This window comes from Drosophila innubila, assembly GCF_004354385.1.
Source record: "Drosophila innubila isolate TH190305 chromosome 2L unlocalized genomic scaffold, UK_Dinn_1.0 4_B_2L, whole genome shotgun sequence".
Classification (NCBI taxonomy): domain Eukaryota; kingdom Metazoa; phylum Arthropoda; class Insecta; order Diptera; family Drosophilidae; genus Drosophila; species Drosophila innubila.
The window spans coordinates 21,717,018-21,734,332 of NW_022995372.1; the positions used below are offsets into that span (position 1 = coordinate 21,717,018).

The 17,315-nt window shown below is 38.6% G+C and overlaps 4 protein-coding genes and 3 non-coding genes across 11 annotated transcripts in view; 4 read left to right on the forward strand and 3 right to left on the reverse strand.

Annotated features, from left to right (window-relative positions):
- Positions 1–472: 472 nt before the first annotated feature.
- LOC117780479 (pancreatic triacylglycerol lipase-like) lies at positions 473–2,072 on the forward strand. 4 transcript variants are annotated; one of them, XM_034617035.1, is made up of 5 exons: positions 473–561; positions 624–735; positions 794–1,380; positions 1,435–1,785; positions 1,853–2,072. In XM_034617035.1, exons 1-4 carry the CDS (start codon positions 537–539, stop codon positions 1,779–1,781), a joined length of 1,071 nt encoding a protein of 356 aa, XP_034472926.1. In that variant the 5' UTR covers positions 473–536; the 3' UTR covers positions 1,782–1,785; positions 1,853–2,072. The 4 variants fall into 4 exon arrangements, with proteins under 4 accessions (XP_034472926.1, XP_034472927.1, XP_034472925.1 ...); XM_034617036.1 differs by having other exon boundaries at positions 1,857–2,072; XM_034617034.1 differs by having other exon boundaries at positions 1,435–2,072.
- A 585-nt stretch (positions 2,073–2,657) lies between these two features.
- Positions 2,658–5,635, forward strand: LOC117780795 (TBC1 domain family member 19). The gene is made up of 7 exons (XM_034617454.1): positions 2,658–3,024; positions 3,085–3,271; positions 3,737–3,830; positions 3,891–4,140; positions 4,717–5,186; positions 5,241–5,322; positions 5,383–5,635. The coding sequence occupies exons 1-7, from the start codon at positions 2,761–2,763 to the stop codon at positions 5,554–5,556; spliced, it is 1,521 nt and encodes a 506-aa protein (XP_034473345.1). The 5' UTR covers positions 2,658–2,760; the 3' UTR covers positions 5,557–5,635.
- Positions 5,636–5,728: 93 nt separating this feature from the next.
- Positions 5,729–8,554, reverse strand: LOC117780796 (probable cytochrome P450 28d1). Its single transcript, XM_034617456.1, has 6 exons — positions 8,324–8,554; positions 7,236–7,374; positions 7,061–7,168; positions 6,368–6,998; positions 6,039–6,308; positions 5,729–5,977 (listed from the first exon to the last, which is right to left on the reverse strand). The coding sequence occupies exons 1-6, from the start codon at positions 8,515–8,517 to the stop codon at positions 5,811–5,813; spliced, it is 1,509 nt and encodes a 502-aa protein (XP_034473347.1). The 5' UTR covers positions 8,518–8,554; the 3' UTR covers positions 5,729–5,810.
- Positions 8,555–13,297: 4,743 nt separating this feature from the next.
- Positions 13,298–13,369, forward strand: Trnap-agg. The gene has a single exon. It is a non-coding gene; the product is annotated as a tRNA-Pro (tRNA).
- Positions 13,370–13,451: 82 nt separating this feature from the next.
- On the reverse strand, positions 13,452–13,523 carry Trnap-agg. Its single transcript has one exon. It is a non-coding gene; the product is annotated as a tRNA-Pro (tRNA).
- A 229-nt stretch (positions 13,524–13,752) lies between these two features.
- On the forward strand, positions 13,753–13,824 carry Trnap-agg. The gene has a single exon. It is a non-coding gene; the product is annotated as a tRNA-Pro (tRNA).
- Positions 13,825–14,297: 473 nt separating this feature from the next.
- The window catches only part of LOC117782145 (protein outspread), a 75,822-nt gene continuing 72,804 nt past the window's right edge, over positions 14,298–17,315 (reverse strand). The window contains exons 6-11 of one of the 2 annotated variants that reach the window (XM_034619120.1): positions 17,137–17,271; positions 16,344–16,483; positions 16,129–16,278; positions 15,936–16,047; positions 15,387–15,705; positions 14,298–15,087 (exon numbers count right to left, since the gene is read on the reverse strand). In XM_034619120.1, coding sequence (XP_034475011.1) covers positions 14,825–15,087; positions 15,387–15,705; positions 15,936–16,047; positions 16,129–16,278; positions 16,344–16,483; positions 17,137–17,271 — 1,119 coding nt within the window. In that variant the 3' untranslated portion in view covers positions 14,298–14,824. The remainder of the gene's footprint in view (positions 15,088–15,386; positions 15,706–15,935; positions 16,048–16,128; positions 16,279–16,343; positions 16,484–17,136; positions 17,272–17,315) is intronic. The other variant, XM_034619122.1, reaches the window with a different exon arrangement.

The window sequence follows — 17,315 nt, forward strand, 5'->3', positions numbered from 1 at the left end:
CGCATTTGATAGGTAAGAAAATTAAGCTTAATAAAAATATCTATGCAAATTGATAAAAGAAATGCGTAAGTGAAGTTAACAGCGAATTATTACAAAAAGTTTCTATCAATCCATTTGAAAAGAAACTGTGAAATTGTGACTTTTTGGGCCATCCGGGCTTCGGGCTTTTTGCTGCGACTCGGGCCCGATCGAAAAAAGGCCCGTATATGATTTTCAGGCCCTAAGCCCGTGTATTTTTTTAAGAGGCACGCGGGACACGAGGCCTGAAAAGGCCCGTGTCCATCTCTAGTGTACACTATGACCGTAGCAAATTCTTTAGCACACTTTAGATCGTATATAATCTCATTCTATTTGTTATTGAAATATTTCTTAAATCTATAAGATACAGTTAGGGCTATAAGTCAGCAGTCTGGAACAATTCAATCAACTGATTATGTAAATACCTTAATAGCTTAAAAGGGGAATTTCTGTTTAAAGCTAATCATATTTGAGTGAAGTTGTTAAGTCGTCAGTTGGTCGGCAATTAAGTCAGTAAAATGTTGAAGCTGTTGCTAATACTTGGTACTTGAAGGAATAACTCATTTTAAGATCAAATATTTAAGTGTAACCTTATTACACTCTAGGTTTCTTAAATTTGGAATTCTTCATCACGATCCGTGCTCAAGATCCGCTTGATTGCTTCCAGCTGGAAGACTCTGAATGCCCAAATTCAAATGTTACCTTTCGATTATATAAGTAAGCATGGACTTTTCTTTTTATTTCGTTTTTAAAGTAACTCTTTGGACTTTAATAGCTCTAATGAGCCATTTGGCTTACTCATAGATGCAGATACAATTGAAGGACTCACTCTCCAATCATCAGATCCGCTTAAAGTGATTATACATGGCTACAATTCGAGTCACTCAGGAACGCCCAACTTAGAGCTGGTTCCACAATTTTTACAAATTCCAAATATCAGCATCATCTCCGTCGATTACTCGAATCTTGTGCCCGATCCCTGTTATACACAGTCTGTCCACAATGCCCACGTTGTGGGTCGATGCATTGGATACTTCTTATTCCCAATTCTAAATAGTAACGCTACAGTTACGGAGAAACTGCATCTCATTGGCTTTGGATTAGGTGCTCACGTGGCGTCATTTGCAGCCAACTATTTATCGGACCTTGGCCTCAAGGTGCCCCATATTACAGCCCTCGATCCGGCCAAGCCTCTTTATGTGACTACAGATCTCGCAGAGCGTTTAGATCCAAGCGATGCGGACTTTATAGATGTGATTCACACGGACATCTTCATTTATGGCCTTATGCAACCTGTGGGCCATGTGGACTTCTTTCCCAACAAGGGCGTGGTCCAGCCCAATTGTGGACCCATCGACGACAGTAAATAGCTCAGTTTATTTGTGGTATGAACAGTTAATCCCAAAGTTCTTTCAGTTGACACTCATCATTGCTATCACGTACGTGCTGTTGAGTACTATGCCGAGTCGATTAGCTCATCCGAGGTGTTTTGGGCCTTCCGCTGCAGAGATCTGTATGGCTTTATTGTGGGAGAATGTGAGCCCAATAATGACGTGGAACAGATGGGATACTTTGTTCGTGAAACGGCACGCGGTAACTACTTCCTGATGACCAATGGGAAACCACCGTACTGCAAGGGTAAAGACTTTTCCAATTTGGATCGCACTCTATATGGTGAGACGTATTTGGGCGATGCTCTAGTATCGAAGCTGAAGGAATTGGGGCCCTCACTTAGAGTGCTAACCACCGATATTCGCAAATAATCGAGTATGTAGAGTGGGGACTGCTAATACGCCTTTCAAACATATTTCCACGGTACCGTTCTTGCTGACAGGTAGACAGGTAGATGAGAACAGCATCGTTGTGTCAGCGCCTTGTTGTTGCCTAACATTTTGTTGGGCGCTCGCGTCGTATGCGCAATATTTATGACACCTGCCAAACAATATGATGCCCATGCTGTTGCACAGTGGTCACCACTTCTACTCTTTCGAAACTATACAAAATTCAATAAGATACACAAATGGCAGATGAAATAAATATAACGAAATTCAGAATACAGAAATATTCAATTTGAAAGGCAGTTAACACATAGTCTGCTTGCTTGATACATATTTTAGCATAGCTGTAAAAAGCTGGCAGTTACGAGACCGCATAGCAACATGGTAAATCGATAACAAACCGAAGTGAAAACTCACTATTTTACCACTGTGCGTTGCGCGTTGAACGTTGCTCGTTGTGCAATGCCTTCGTCTGTGTGTGTGAGTGTGTGTGCTTTAAAAGTTGCTGCTACACAGATATGTATAGAAAGCAATTTCACGCGCCTTTGGGCTTCTAGTTAATGCGGAACACAATGGAATTTTCGGCTGTCGCTACGACGCGTCGTTGAAAAACACCACAAGCGGCGAGGGGAAAAACATGAGGCTTGGTTGCGAGGGCGGACTTGCCAACTATCAAACTGGCAACTGGCAACTGGCGTCTAGACACGACGAGTTGCCAAACAAGTGGTTGCATTCCGTAACTAAGAAGCACCCGCATGTTGTATACTCCGTATATTACGTGTACTTTCAAATAGTGCCCCGATGGCAATAGAAATGCAAATCAAAGCAGGCAACAAAGTTTGATCGATAGAATTCAAAAGCGGCTGTTAGAAGGGCTTAGCATTTTGGCTATATAGGAACAGAAGCAGCAGCACAAGCACACAGCGAGGCTAAGAGTACACAGCTGTGACGGAGCAGGAGCAGCATGGAGGAGCTGCAGGATGCCAGCATTCATCATATGACGGCCAAAGTGATAGCCGCCATCAAGAATACCAAGTGTTATGAACCCATTTACGAGGAGCTGCAGCGTCTGGTGGCCAGTCCCAGTGTCGATAAGAACGATATGCGCAATACCCTGGAGGATGCCATCAAGGCGGCGGGACTGGAGACGGAAATACGCAATATGATTTACAATCTGGTGCGCAGTCGCCTGGAGAAACTTGACGTAGGTGATGTCAAACAAACTTCGGTAAGTTCTGATTATTGCGTGGTATCTCATGTTTATTCAACTGTCCATTCTCTTAATTAGAAAGCGACACAGAGCGATCCTTTGGGCTATCTAAAGAGATCTGGCGTTCTCTGGGATCGACGCGTTCGCAAGAGCCTCAATGCCATGTGCGGGGAGTTGAAAGTTCCGTTGCACGGACAACCGCGCATCAGCGCCGATCGAGAGGACTTTGTGGCCAAGTGGAATGAGCTGAGCAACTACAATATGGGTGAGAAAAAAAATTACAGCTGTTTAGCTCGTATGAAAAAACAGAACAGCCTCAGCTCGAGTATGACCGCCACTTAATTTACCTTTAGTTTATTTAATTTTTAATTACAAATTATCTTTAAATTGTTAATTTGTTGCCAAATTAATATGATCAACAAAAATATTACTGTTGCATAAAATATTTTTGAGCAAAGCGCCATCGTTTGATCAGTGGTAATTCTGCAACTCACACTTTAAACTAATAAAAAGTTATTGCATACTTTCGAGATGAGCTTAAATTATAGCTCCATCTATTGCTCTGCAGCAAAACAACTCTACAACTACGAAACAAAATTCCATATGAATTTATTGCATACTCTCGGGCTGTAATAAAAATTGCATAAACAAACTGCGCTTAATATTTTGAGCACCTTTTTTTGGTCAGCAGCCAATTCACATTATTAAAAAAAATATTTCAATCTTACAGATCTTGCCAACTATCGCCCCGTATATGCTCCTAAGGATCTGCTGGAGGTGTTACTTTCATTAAAAGGTCCCGCTAGGAGCACAGAAAGTACTGAGTAAGTGATTGGGTAGTTCTTAAATAAATAGTGCGGTAATTTACTTGTTATCGTTCGCAGTCAAATACCGCAGTGGGAGTTCTCACATATAGCACTACCAGTTAAAAATCTGTTTGAATTGCGAACACATTATGCGGATCTGTTACGTAACGATCACTACAGTGTGCCGGACTTGAATGTGCAATGTCAGCGCATTCTGGATAGCAGACACGCCCCAATGTGTCAGCAGTACTTGAAAAAGGGCTGTACGCCGGCTCCATACCGCGGGGCACTTTGGGCCTCTGTGCTAGACAGCAAGCTGCATGACTATGTGAGTAACAAATTTGTATCAAACTTTGAGAACCGAAAGTAGCTGTTTTTTGTGGAAATATATTCTGACGCATAGAAATTAAAGTCAATATTAAAAATATCTCCGCTCGAAAAGTGTGCACATTTATAATCTACTGAATTAGAAGTTTGTCTTTTATTATTACAAAATATTATTATTTCTTATTTTTAAGTGGTTCTGAAAACCATAAGCAACTGTTATTAAGAATAAAGGTCGCTAACCATCAAAAATCGTCATAATCAGTTGTCAGAAATCAGATCTCAGAAATCTCTAGAGATTTTGAAAAGAAATGTTTTTGAAAACAACCGTTCGAAATGTTGGTGTCACGGATTTAATCTTTTCGAAAATTTATTTTTGTATCTTAAATCAATTTTAAAGATATTTAAGTTGAATTTAACAAATATTTAATGTTTTTTTTTTCGGGAAACCAACAATTGCTTTTGGGTTGCTATAGCGCTGATATAAAATTGTAGAACACACCTGTATGAAAATGTTATTGCAAGCAAATATCAACACTTTTAGATACATATATAGCTATATGATCTATCTCTTATTTAGGACATTGAGTATTGGCAGAAGCTGCGCAACGTCGTGTGGACAACCGATCACATTGTGGACAAGCTTGTCTTTAAGGATATACAGCTAACGGCATCGAACGATGATCAATACTTTGTGTTCGAGGATGTGCTCTATCAGGTGCTATTGTGCTTCTCCCGCGACACGGACATTGCCAACTGCGTGGAGTACGAATCATTTCCCGTCAAGGGCAAGACCTATGAGGGTCCTCCCTCCGGCGTGGTGCCTTTTCACGGCATCTGCATGTTTGCTGCCCCCTTTTGCTATCTGTACGACTCGCCCGTCTCTCTATACTATACGTTCCGGGCCTTTTACATACGCTATTGCCACCGATTGACCACGATTAATACGCATCCGCAGGGCATCGTTAGCCTGTGTTTACTGTTTGAGAAGCTGCTTCAAACCTACGAGCCGCAGCTGTGGTCGCATTTCCGTGAATTGCAGATCCAACCGTAAGTAGTGAATACAGTTATTTAAAGTATTCGAATTATTCGACTTAATTACAGCTTACGAGTGGTATTCAAATGGTTAATGCGCGGTTTCTCTGGTCACTTGCCGCCTGATCAGTTGCTCGTGCTTTGGGACTTGGTGAGTTGTTTTCAATTTCAGCTATTAATCAAATCACCTTATTTCCTTCTTTTTTTGCAGATACTTGGCTTCGATAGCCTAGAGATTCTGCCACTATTTGCTATTATTATATTAAGTTTTCGCAAGGAGAGCATTTTGCAGGTTGCCTCACTCGATAGCATTGAGGCCATTTTGGCGGACTTATCGTCGATAAAAGTGCTGCCATTGGTGCAATTGGCTTTAAGCCGCGACTAAATGTAGATTAATTGTCCTATTACAATTCCAAATTCAAAGTATTACTTGTCGCAACATAAAGCTGTGTTGAAATCGGTAAGATATTTTCGATTGCGGTGCAGTTGTAGCATCTGTAAATTATACAACCCATCCAATTAATTTTCCGCCAAGGAAATAAGTGTGCATTTCAGAATCTAATCAACGGAAAATGTTAATTTATTGTTCATGCAGTAAATAGTTAAAATAAGGAACAACAACCATAAAAGTGTGTTCATTCATTTACGCGGCTCAAAGTCCAACCAAATGCCACCCTTGAGGGTTGCCATAAAGAAAGTTTCATCCAGAACATTATCCTTGCGGGTTTTCGGATTGGGTTTAATATTAAAGTTACGCACAATTTCCACCAATGCCGCCTTGAGTTGGGTAAGCGCAAAACGCATGCCTAGGAATAATGAAAACACACTTAGTAGGACTCTCAGGTAAGACTCGGTAACTCTACGCACCTGGACAAACACGTGGACCGTCTCCCCAGCCAAAGAAGAGTCCCTGCTCACGATACTTGCGCACACCTCCGTTGTGTTCCAGGAAACGTTCTGGCATGTATTTCTCCGGCTGCTCGTAATAGTTTGGATCATAATGGAGAGCATGGACTGGCACAATGACTACATTTCCCGGAACAACCTCCACGCTGGCTCCATTCTTGTTAACAAACTCAAAAGGTTCGGTGACAATTTTACGACCGGCCAGACCAGGTGGGAACATTCGTAGGGTTTCTAATTGTTTGGTTAGGATGGGATTTAGAATAGGGTCAAGAAATAGGGAATCCTCTCACCATTTATGCACGCATCCAAATATGGCAGTTCGCTGAGCTGATCAAAACTGAGCTCTGCAGTCCCTAACTCCTCTCGTAGCAACTGTTGGGTCTCCGGATAACGAGCCAGTTGAAGTAGAGTGTGGGACAACACCAGTGCTGTGGTCTCAAATCCATCAGTCAGGAAGGTCATCGTGTGGGAGGTGAGCTTCACGGTGTCGAGTCCCTTTTTCTCCTGCAGCTGGAGCATATAGTTGAGGAAATCCGCCCGGTTGCGATGCTCCCCACTCTCCCGACGCAAACTGATGGCCCTTTGCATAATGTCGAAGAAGAAGTTTTCCACCTCCTTTGTGAAGAATGGCACACCATAGATATTTCGGATTGGGGGCCACAGGGTTGCCACCGTATTGAAGAAAATGAAGCTGAAAGATTGCTCAAAGGCGCGCTTTATCATTCCCACCAAAGGTGTGGGATTATCGCTGAAGCTTCGCGACGAGATGCCCAGAACACAATCAGCAACCACTTCGGTGGTATAGCAAAGGCATAGGTTTTTCGTATTCAATCCGTCAGGTGGCGCCATGCGTTGCTGCTTACTTATATACTCGACAAACTGTTTGCAAATGTCTTGGGTAACTGAATAAACGGCTTGAACCTGGGGTAATATTTAAAATATTGGATGATAAGAAACTGAGACAATTTACGTTATCTTCTTACACGATTCGGCGACAGTCCAGGCGTTATCTCAGCTCGTCGTTCCTTCCAATTATCACCTAAGAGCAGAAACGGATTGTTTGACATTATCTTGTCCAGTTTTTCATTGGTCTATTGGAAGAATATTTGATTAGTAGAATCTGTCATTTGATAACATTTTCAAGTGTTTAGTACTCACAAATCGTGACATTTCGTTGTCATGAAATCTACGAAACTCCGTAACATAAACCGCACGTGCATATTCCGGAGTAAGGATCAGCAACTGCGGTGATCGAGTGTTTAACACGCCCACAACATTGTCAGTATCCTTATATTTCCTAAAAGAATTTAAATTTATAGATAAAGAAAAAGATATAAAAAAGGGCGTAGGCAGCTTTGTGCGTAGGGGGGGAGCGGGGAAAAATAATTTTTTTATTGCATATCCACACACCAAAAATTTCTAGAGATTTTTTAAAGAAATGATTTTAAGAATTTTAAATTTTTGGAGTTTACAAAATGTCACTCACCATACATAATCTTAAAAGAGCTTTCAGTCATGTTCTAAAAATTTTCTATAATAAATCATAGAAAAAGCAATATTCTATGCCCCAAAATTATTGCATAAAATAAAATTGATTTTCAAATAAAATAAAAATGCCTATCAGGTGTGTTCTACAAATTTATAAAAGCGATAAAGCAACCGAATAGCAATTGTTGGTGTTCCTGAAAATAGAAACCATTGCATCTACAAAAGTTTGTGAGATTTGACAAAAAGAAATATTTATTAAATTGAACTAAAATATCTTTAAATTGAATAAAAATGCAAAAAAATATGTTTGAAAATATAAAGTCTCCGACATTTTAGGAACAACAACATTTCATACGGTTGTTTTCAAAAACATTTCTCTTCAAAATTTGTGGAACACACCTGTATGGCAAATTAAAAATTTTTTTTTACCAAATACTTCAATATTTAAAAATGTTGCACATCTGAAATATATAATAAAAACCTTTCAAGCACTATGTTTGAAATTTTTTTGTTATCTGATGTGAAGCTAAACACTTCTGATGGCCGGTTTTTCAATGTCTAGTTAAGTGGTTTGATAACTATATTAGAGATATTTTGACGTAAAATGTATAGAAAATAATGTGAAATTTGAAATGATATCTTTAATAAAATGTAAGTAAACATTGAAACCGGCCTGAGTGGATTTGGTGCACCCCCCTGCCTACGCCCTTGGATATAAATAAATTAATTTTCATATTTGTCGAGCTCGCCTTTATTACCGATATATGTCAAGAATGTCGTATGCAACATTTCGTTTTTGTGTGAAAACACTCGGAAAACTGCCAATAAATGGCCACGATTTAACGGTTTTGATGCCACGTTTCTTCCAGTAGTTGAAATTCCATATAAGAAAGATGTAGAAAAGACCTATCAACAAGGTCAGCAACAAAAGAGTAACCGTACACGGACACATTTCACAACTTTGTCTGTACGCAGACAAATCAAAACTAAATTCTAGTTTTTCAGTTGTTTGCCTCAATGCTGATTGTTTGTTATGAACGAACGCGTTATCAATTGACTTGAATGAGCAGCACATTTGAACCTGAACTTGATTACGAAAACCCAGGAGCGGACTACCCTAATAATGTTGACATGTTATATAAATGATGCTATGCAATTGAACAGTCACTAAGATTTCTTCTCTTGCTGTTAAATGCAGGGGTTATGATTGTGGAGTAGTTTTCTTTTTGTGCTGGAGTCTTCTGTTAACCGTTAATGGTTCTGTTAACCACTGTTAAGCAAACAACTTCTACTTCACAGCGTTAGATGGCGCTTTGCACATATCATATATTTTGTTGCCTTACAATGTGTGCACTGAGGGTTTCATATCAAGCAGCTTGTACGCGCAATACAAATATTGAAAGAAAACTTGCTGTTGCAACAACAACAATGACAATAACAAGTACAACAACCAAGTGGGCATTATAAACAATAAAAAAATCGTCCAATTTAAATTTCAGTTTTATTATTATATTTTATCTAATCTCCTCTGACTTGTTGGCGGCTAATATTGATTATTAATAAACAGACACACGCATGGTAATCTTGAGTATGAAAACAAACTTTATTATTTTTGTCTGTAGCATAAAAATAGTTCAAAATACTCTGATGTGGTGAAATGGTCCAATAGTGCCAATTTGAATAGAATTTTCCGTAATAAAAATCATATGCTCGTATGTAAATAAATTATCCATTTTCCATTTGCAGTTTGAATTAAAATTTTGGTTGCAAATTACATGTGCAGCAAATTTTATGCCTATAATTACCACACACATAGAAAAAAAGTTGGAAAATTGCAAACTACCAGAGAACAGAAGAAACAATAACAACAAGAGCAAAGTGGCAGCTGGATATTCAAAAAGTAGGTCAATTTCGGCGTTATTGGTTTAGTGGATCAGCTTGACTACGCAAAAGGCAATTTGAGTTGTACACACACAAAGGAAAATTTATTAGATCAATGTCTTGGTAGCAGCAACATCATCAACAACAACAGCAGCAACAGCAACAGCAACAAGAGGCAGCCCACGAGCAACAAGGAGAATAAATTGCGAATTGCAGCGAAGACTGCAGCCCACTCGAATCGAAAATCAAACGAATTACTAGCATTTGGCCAATATACTATAATAATGGCTAAACGCCCAGGCAACAGCAACAACAACTGCAGCAACAACAACTGCAGCAGCAGCAGCAACATGTACGCAATAATCGCAACAGCAACTGCAACAGAAAAAAAGAAACTGCCGACACATGCAGCAACAAATGTGGCAACTGCCCATTGGGCGGATACCCAGAGAATCCTCCCCGGCAATAGCCCAACAATTTAAATAGAATTCAACAGCATTAATAAGGAAATCGAATTAAATTTGTAGCTGCTGTTTATGTACTTGTTGTTGTTGTTGTTCGGACGTGTAGCAGGTTGTTGCTCATGTTGCTGTTGCTGGCGTTGCTGTCGTTCTTCTTAGTACAAAAAAGTAGTAAAAATCTAATGATTTATTTAACAAGCCCAAGTTGCAACAACGTAAATCCAATCATGCTACAATCATTCTTATACCCTAACCTAAAAAACAGTACAAAAGTCGTTATATTCAGTAAGGCAATTATATTTTACAACTTTATCAACAACGCTGGCGAGTCGATCAACTTTAATAGAAATTTCTCCTCTTACTCTCAACTGGAAAATTCTTTCCTATTAATTAAATAAAAAGTAGCCTTGTGCAATTATGTTAAGCATTATTTGGTCGAATAAAAACAACAGCAGCCACTTTAATAGTCATGATTAGCTCAATTTATAAAACGCATTAAAAAAGTATTTATTTATGATTTGTTTCAATTAAGCCCTTGCATTTATATATTTACTCACAAATAAATTTCAACAATAAAGTTACTGATGCCAGTAGTTACCCAAAATATTTTATTCTTTTTCATTCTTCCGTGTTTCTAGCATTTTGACAGTTGAAATAAGCTAGAATTGAATTAGACGAAAATTAAAATAAGAAGAAATAAAATTAAAAATCCAAAAGGCAAACCATTTTTGACGATATAAAGTTAACCTTGAATTTAGAAAACTTCTACAGTTTTTCTACAATTCATTTCAGTTTTTCACCCGAGGGATAGAATGATAGATAGATGCTACTGTCCAATGTCATTTCTATCTTAAAAATCATAGAAATTAACTGCAGTGTAGTGAAGATAGCTAAGATCCCTTGATCCCTAATTAATTGAATTGTGTCGCCGAGTGACATTGTGTGAACTGTTAACAGCATTGCAATCACTTAACGCTCTATACAACGCCGCAGTCTCGTTGCAGATGATCTCGATTGAGTTTCCCTCCGCTCTCTGATGTCGTTGTTTTTGTTGTTGCCATACGCATTGTGTCCAGCAAACGAGCAGGGGGAATTTATGACTTTACAGTTGTCGCAGTACACAAGGAGCATTGAAACGGGTTCGGGAACAGGAACAGGAACATGAACAGGAACAGGAGCGGGAACGGCAACTGGAACGGGAACAAACCTTTCGTACTCGTATTGTGCTCCAACTACCGCAATTTACGATCAGTTCATTTAGGTGGCCCATTGTCCGCAATGTTTATGCAATGTTTTTTTTTTTTTGTGATTTTATATCAACATCTGGAATTTGTAACGCTGCCGCCTTGGCCTTTCCTTATGGGCGTTGCATGTGCCTTTGTGACTTTCGGCTGAAGATTACAATCATCAGCAATGATGCCTCTTCTTCTTCTTCTTCTTCCATTTGCTAACGTGGTGCTAACCAAATATGTACGAGCCGAAAACGTGATGTGAACAAATTGTTATATCCTTAAAAAGCAAACAGATTTCCTCTGGCTGCGTCGGAGTTGCAACTAAATCCTTAGAAAATTCCCAGAGGGTCCCCGATTGGGTCACTATCTCTGCCATTGTCTAAGAGGTTCTCGGGGGCATTCGAAAATCAATTTGGATCCATTTATGTTTCACACGATTGCCAAAAGCATAAGCACTCCCAGACGCCTATAAGCCCGACTTGTTCTAACCATATCTGAGAATCTCACAACTTTTGGTTGACTTTCGTTTTTCCGACTTCCCAATTTCACATGTAGATTGTGTCCGATGATGCGATGTGGCCAGAATGTGTGTTACCGGGTCTCTGTGCTGGCAATCCCAAGCCGAATCTCAATCCAAATCCCAATCGGCTGAATGTGGCACAAACAGTAACAATTACCAATTGTTTATTTGCTTTTAAAACGTGTTGTTGCCATTGCTGGTCTCATTGGTGGTCTCTGTCTCTGTTTCTGTTTCTGTCTCTGTCTTTATCTGTGGGCTGTTTGTTGTTTCTTGGTAACTCGGTGGCTCAATGGTGGATCGGTGAATCGGTGACTCGATGGCTTGGTGGGTCGATGCCTCCGCGAATCCATCAATTCCTCGTTATCTTGATCAGGAAGAGCTGCAAATTCGCCACCGCACGCTGGTCTCTAATTTGTTTTCATGCATTGAAAAACTTTCCTTCGATATTTTAACAGTTGGACGTTTTTTGCTTTTCATTTCACTAATGACAATTAATGATCCAACACGTTTATGGAAATGGAAATACAATGAAACTAAATGGTCTAAAAGTTCGCTTGAATAAAGGTGAGAATAGCAATTTATAGATGAAAGCAGGTACATTCCAAAGAATCAAAAATGATATCATCAAGGAGATAGTTTAGTCTAGCTATTGACTTGTGATTTTATATGTAAGTCAGATTCTGAGATAGAGTTCAGTTATATTACGATACATACTCGTATTTCAATTGCATCGATTCATCTGATAGCCAATTAGGCTTTCAATTGACCTGCAATATTTGTGGCACTTTCAATACATTGTTACCATCTTAAGTACCAGGCGGTTTCAGCAGTCGTAAATCCAAACCCGAAACAATTCTAAAGACCAGCCCAAATACCCCGAACCAAAGACTAGGCTAAAAGTATGCCAGCGACATTTGTAGTTTGTTTTTTTTTTAGCTGTTGCTGTTGCTGGCATTGCCGTTTTGTTGCACGTAATTGTTGTTGTGGTTGCACGTTGCCTGTTGCACGTTGCTCGTTGCCACTGCGCACAGAAGTTGTCATCGTCAATTAGTTTAAAGGTAGTATAAATTTATGTTAACAGCTAACAAACATAATATCCCCCGAGAGTTGCAGAGAAAGAGAGTTTAAAGCCATTGAAAACCGAAACGAAGCAATTTTCCCTTTTGCAGCGTTTACACAAAGCACAATGCTAGAGATGAGCACGTGATTAAATCACGGCCCACACACTTATTATATTAATGTTGAATATATATTTTTTTATTATATTGAACTTAAATTTTCTAGTATTTTGTTAGATAGCGTTTTTGTTAATGTATATAAATGATTATTGTTTTTATTTAATATTATTTAGTTTATCACGCATCCATCTCTATGGCAGCTTCCGATTATGTCTGCTGCCGACATTGTGTTGGCGCCTTTAAATTTGTGGCCTTTATTTAACTCAGAGCACGGCAGGGCCATTACCACAGGAAGCGAACTGTGATCCAGGCCAACTGCATGAATTTTTGTACCTAATTTTTTTCTAGGCTTTTAAGTATTTTACTTTTTAATGAAAAGCTTAATGCAAGTAAAAAGCTCTGCACTTGTAATTTTATTAGTTTTATATCAACTAGCTTTTTAGCCAACGGACGAATCAACGGCTCGTTGGTCTAGGGGTATGATTTCCGCTTAGGGTGCGGGAGGTCCCGGGTTCAAATCCCGGACGAGCCCAAGTTGTAAATACTTTTTTAAAATTATTTTTTGTATAAATTATAATTATTTATTAATTTTCTGCAAAAAGAATGCACCATTTGGGCTCGTCCGGGATTTGAACCCGGGACCTCCCGCACCCTAAGCGGAAATCATACCCCTAGACCAACGAGCCAGTACATCTAAACGGAGCCAAATTTGAAAAATTTAATCAACTCATTTTATTTACTAAACTGTCTTATATTTATGCTACGTAAACTTCGAAATATGCTGACATTGATATTTGCAGAGAAAATTTAATATCAATGCATTTGCTTTGCGTCATGTCGCCAGGCATTAAAAGAAAATACCGGTTTTCCGCTGTCACTGAATCAAATAACGAATTTGACGTCCATCGTTCAACTGGCTCGTTGGTCTAGGGGTATGATTTCCGCTTAGGGTGCGGGAGGTCCCGGGTTCAAATCCCGGACGAGCCCAAGTAGAAATAACTTTTTTAATTTTTTTCATATCAAACTATAAACAATGATTTATATTTTATTAAATTTTGTTGCACAAATAACGACTTAATTGTAAATAATATTAAATGTGTTGTGTTTGCCACTAATATGGTATGATTAAAATTCCATCAGAAGTCAAATATTTGATTAATACCAATGGTTAACAAAACAAATATATGTATATATTTAGGGTTTTACATGTAAATTATTATATATATGTATATATGTTGCAAAACAATTTTGATAAAGTACTAAAGACAAAAACACAACAAGTTATATATAATGCCTTTGTTTACATTTCAATATGCATAAATAGTTGAGCAAGTTTAGTTGTTGTTCTTCGATTTGATTTGACCTAAACACTACATAAATAAATGACACATTTTATGGACATAGAAAAATCGGGTAAATGTTACAGATGCAATAATAGAAAAGCTGTTGATAAATACATAAATTGTTTGCTTTTTATTTATGCCAAAATGATAATCCATTTTGTGCCAATAATTGATACGCGTGTTGCTGTTGATTTTATTGTGAGTTGTATTGTTGCTGCTGCTGTTGTTGTTGTTGTTGTTGTTGTAGTTAGTCTTTCCATTGCTCGACGTCCCTTCCAGTATGCATTGGAAGGGGGTGAACAGTCGTTGTTAGTGTATAACTCAATCTCTTGCTCTCTATCATTCCTAGAAGCTTGGACAAGCTGCTGCTGCTGCTGCTGCTGCTGCTGCTGTTACTGCCAACATCACCAACATCATCTTTTTTTTTTAACCAGTTTAGAAAATGATCTTCGCATATTTACATGTAAGTATTTCCGTTTGATTTTTGCATTTGGTTTAGTTCATTATATGTTAAATATTTATAATAATTTATTTATTTATTATTAGCACTAATTATTCTTTGGTTGTTCCACTGGTTCTGTTGTTCTTGGTTATTATTTTCAATTGATTTTCCATTATTTCGTTTTCGTTTTCATTCTCATTGTTCATTGTGCTTTTTCTTGTTGTATTGCATTGTCGGGGTTGTGCTGTTGTTGAATGTTAATAACGGCGTCCGTTTGATAGATTCGTTTGTGACTGGGTCCCTTCGGATCGGGCATCTTTATTGTTGCTACAGCTGTCAATGCTGTAGTTGTTGATGATGATGAAGACGATGATGCTGGTGATGATGATGATGATGATGATGCTGGTGATGTTCTTGCAGTGGATTTTCGCAAATTCTTTCCAAACGTCGAGCTGCTTTTCATACCTTTAAAAAGAGATTGAGAAAACAATTTCATGAAGTATCAACTGTTATACTGTTAGCCAGATGCGAGTATGTGTGCCATATGTGTTATATTAGTGAAAACCAACAAGTGTTATACTAGAAATGTGCTTACGTCCCACACCAAAAAAAAAAAAATAAACAATACAAAACAGCGACAGTGAAAGACAAGTACAGATAGAGACAGAGTGTGGGTGAAGGGGTGTGGGGAGATTCTTTGCTTCGCGATGTGTGTTCGAAAGAGAGAGAGAGATACTTAGAAATGTGAAATGCATTTCGTTTACCTTGGAAACATAAACGATTCTGATATATGGCAAATATATCGCTGGGTTTGTAGCACGGCTCATAGGCGAGCTCATCGCTGTTATCGACGCAATCGTTGCTATCGACCTGATCGATGTTACCGATATTGTTGCCACTATCATAAATGTTTGCGGCAGACACTTGGCAACGATTCTGCTTATGGGAGGGTATCACAAACAGGTTCTGTTCCAATTTATCGGTCGCTCTCGATGCCGTCTCAACGAGCTTTGTGTCTGACTCTAGAGTTGATCTTGTTGCTGTGTTTGTTTCAACCATTATTTTTGGTGCACTTTGAACAGGCTTTGATTTTGGTTGAAATTTTGGTTGTGGTTGTGGTTGTTGTTGGTGTTGTGTTGTTGTTGTTGTTGTTTTGTGTTGTGGAAGATGGTAACAAAGTGTATTAGTTTTTGTTTTCTCTATTGTCTAATCTAAGTGTTAGTCACAGGCTTTTGGTCGTTCCACCCAAAATTGGTAGAGAGCGCTTAAACATAATCATAATCATAATTTGTTAAATTAATTGCTTTGCTCACCTCGCTATCTTCACAGGAAGCATCCTCCTTGCAGCCCGTTGTCAGACCTTGGACGAAATGAACATCGCTCCCAGGATCATCAGAGGCCAGATGGGCACGAAATTGTTGATTTCTGTGATAAGAACGTGCTGTAAGTTAGTAGCTGTTGTTGTTGTTGTTGTCGTGTTGTTGTTGTTGTCTGTTAGGGTCTCACCTGAGTTCCAGCTGTTGCATTTGCTGAAAGTGCCTCAATTTGCCATTGGCCATATGCAGTTTCTCCTCGAGGGCAGCATTTTCCACACATTTGATGGAATATTTCTCGGAAAAGGACAAAATCTCCAGACGTAACTCATCGAGCTCCTCTCTGCGAGACAGATATCACAACATTAGTGGTATTCCTTGTCGATTGAATGACAAGGGAGAACTTACTCCTTCAGCTTGACGCCATCTCCCCGCATGTGTTCACCCCGCTGCACCTGAAGCAGAAACTCGGCCTTGAAGCGTGCCACCTCCCGTTGCACCTCACTCTGATGCGCCTTTCGCATGGCGTCCAGTGCGGCCAGTGTTGCCTAAGGTCACGATACAAAATGTGTTGATAAAGTTATTTAACGCAATTTATCAAAACATAGTGAAAAAAATCAAGCACTGCATATTAAAAAATTGATTTCTCAATAAGATTTTAATTACTAATGTCGATGAAATTGATTTTGGCCAAGTTCGATTTCTCAAATGTAAGTATTTTAGTAAATTCCAATTTATATAATTTTTTATATACTATATATATATATTTTATATTTTTAAAGTCTCAGTTTCAGATTATTAAAACTTGATCCAACAGCATTGGCTGTTAAAAAAATTTAAGAATTCATAAATCTTAGTTCAAGATTAGTGATGTAAAAAAACATCGAAAAATCGACAAGTCGATATTTGCGGCACCGATTTTAAACAATTTTAATTCGATTAGTTTTTTTGACGATCAAGTGAGTTAATTAAATCGATTATCTAGAAAAATCTAAAACTCAACTTTAATTTGATTCTGCATCAAATTTAAAAATTCAATTTTTTATTCTTTACTGTCCATTTTTTTTATACTTTCCCCTTGACACTTTTTCAAAAACTTTAAACTGTCATAACTTTGTCATTTTATCAATATTAGGCCTTTAATTTCGTTCTTCCTCAAAATTGGAAAATTGAATATTTTTCATAACTGTAATATTTTTACCTGAGTCTCCTCGGCTAGCGCTGTTTCCTTCTCCGCCAGCAGTCGCTCAATTTCTAGCTTATGCTTCTCCTCCATGTCACAGATAAGGCGGCGATGCGATGACTCCATGGCGCTAAGACCCTTCTCGCAGAGTGTCTGAAACGGAAGATGGCATAATGGGTATTTCTAGTACATCTACT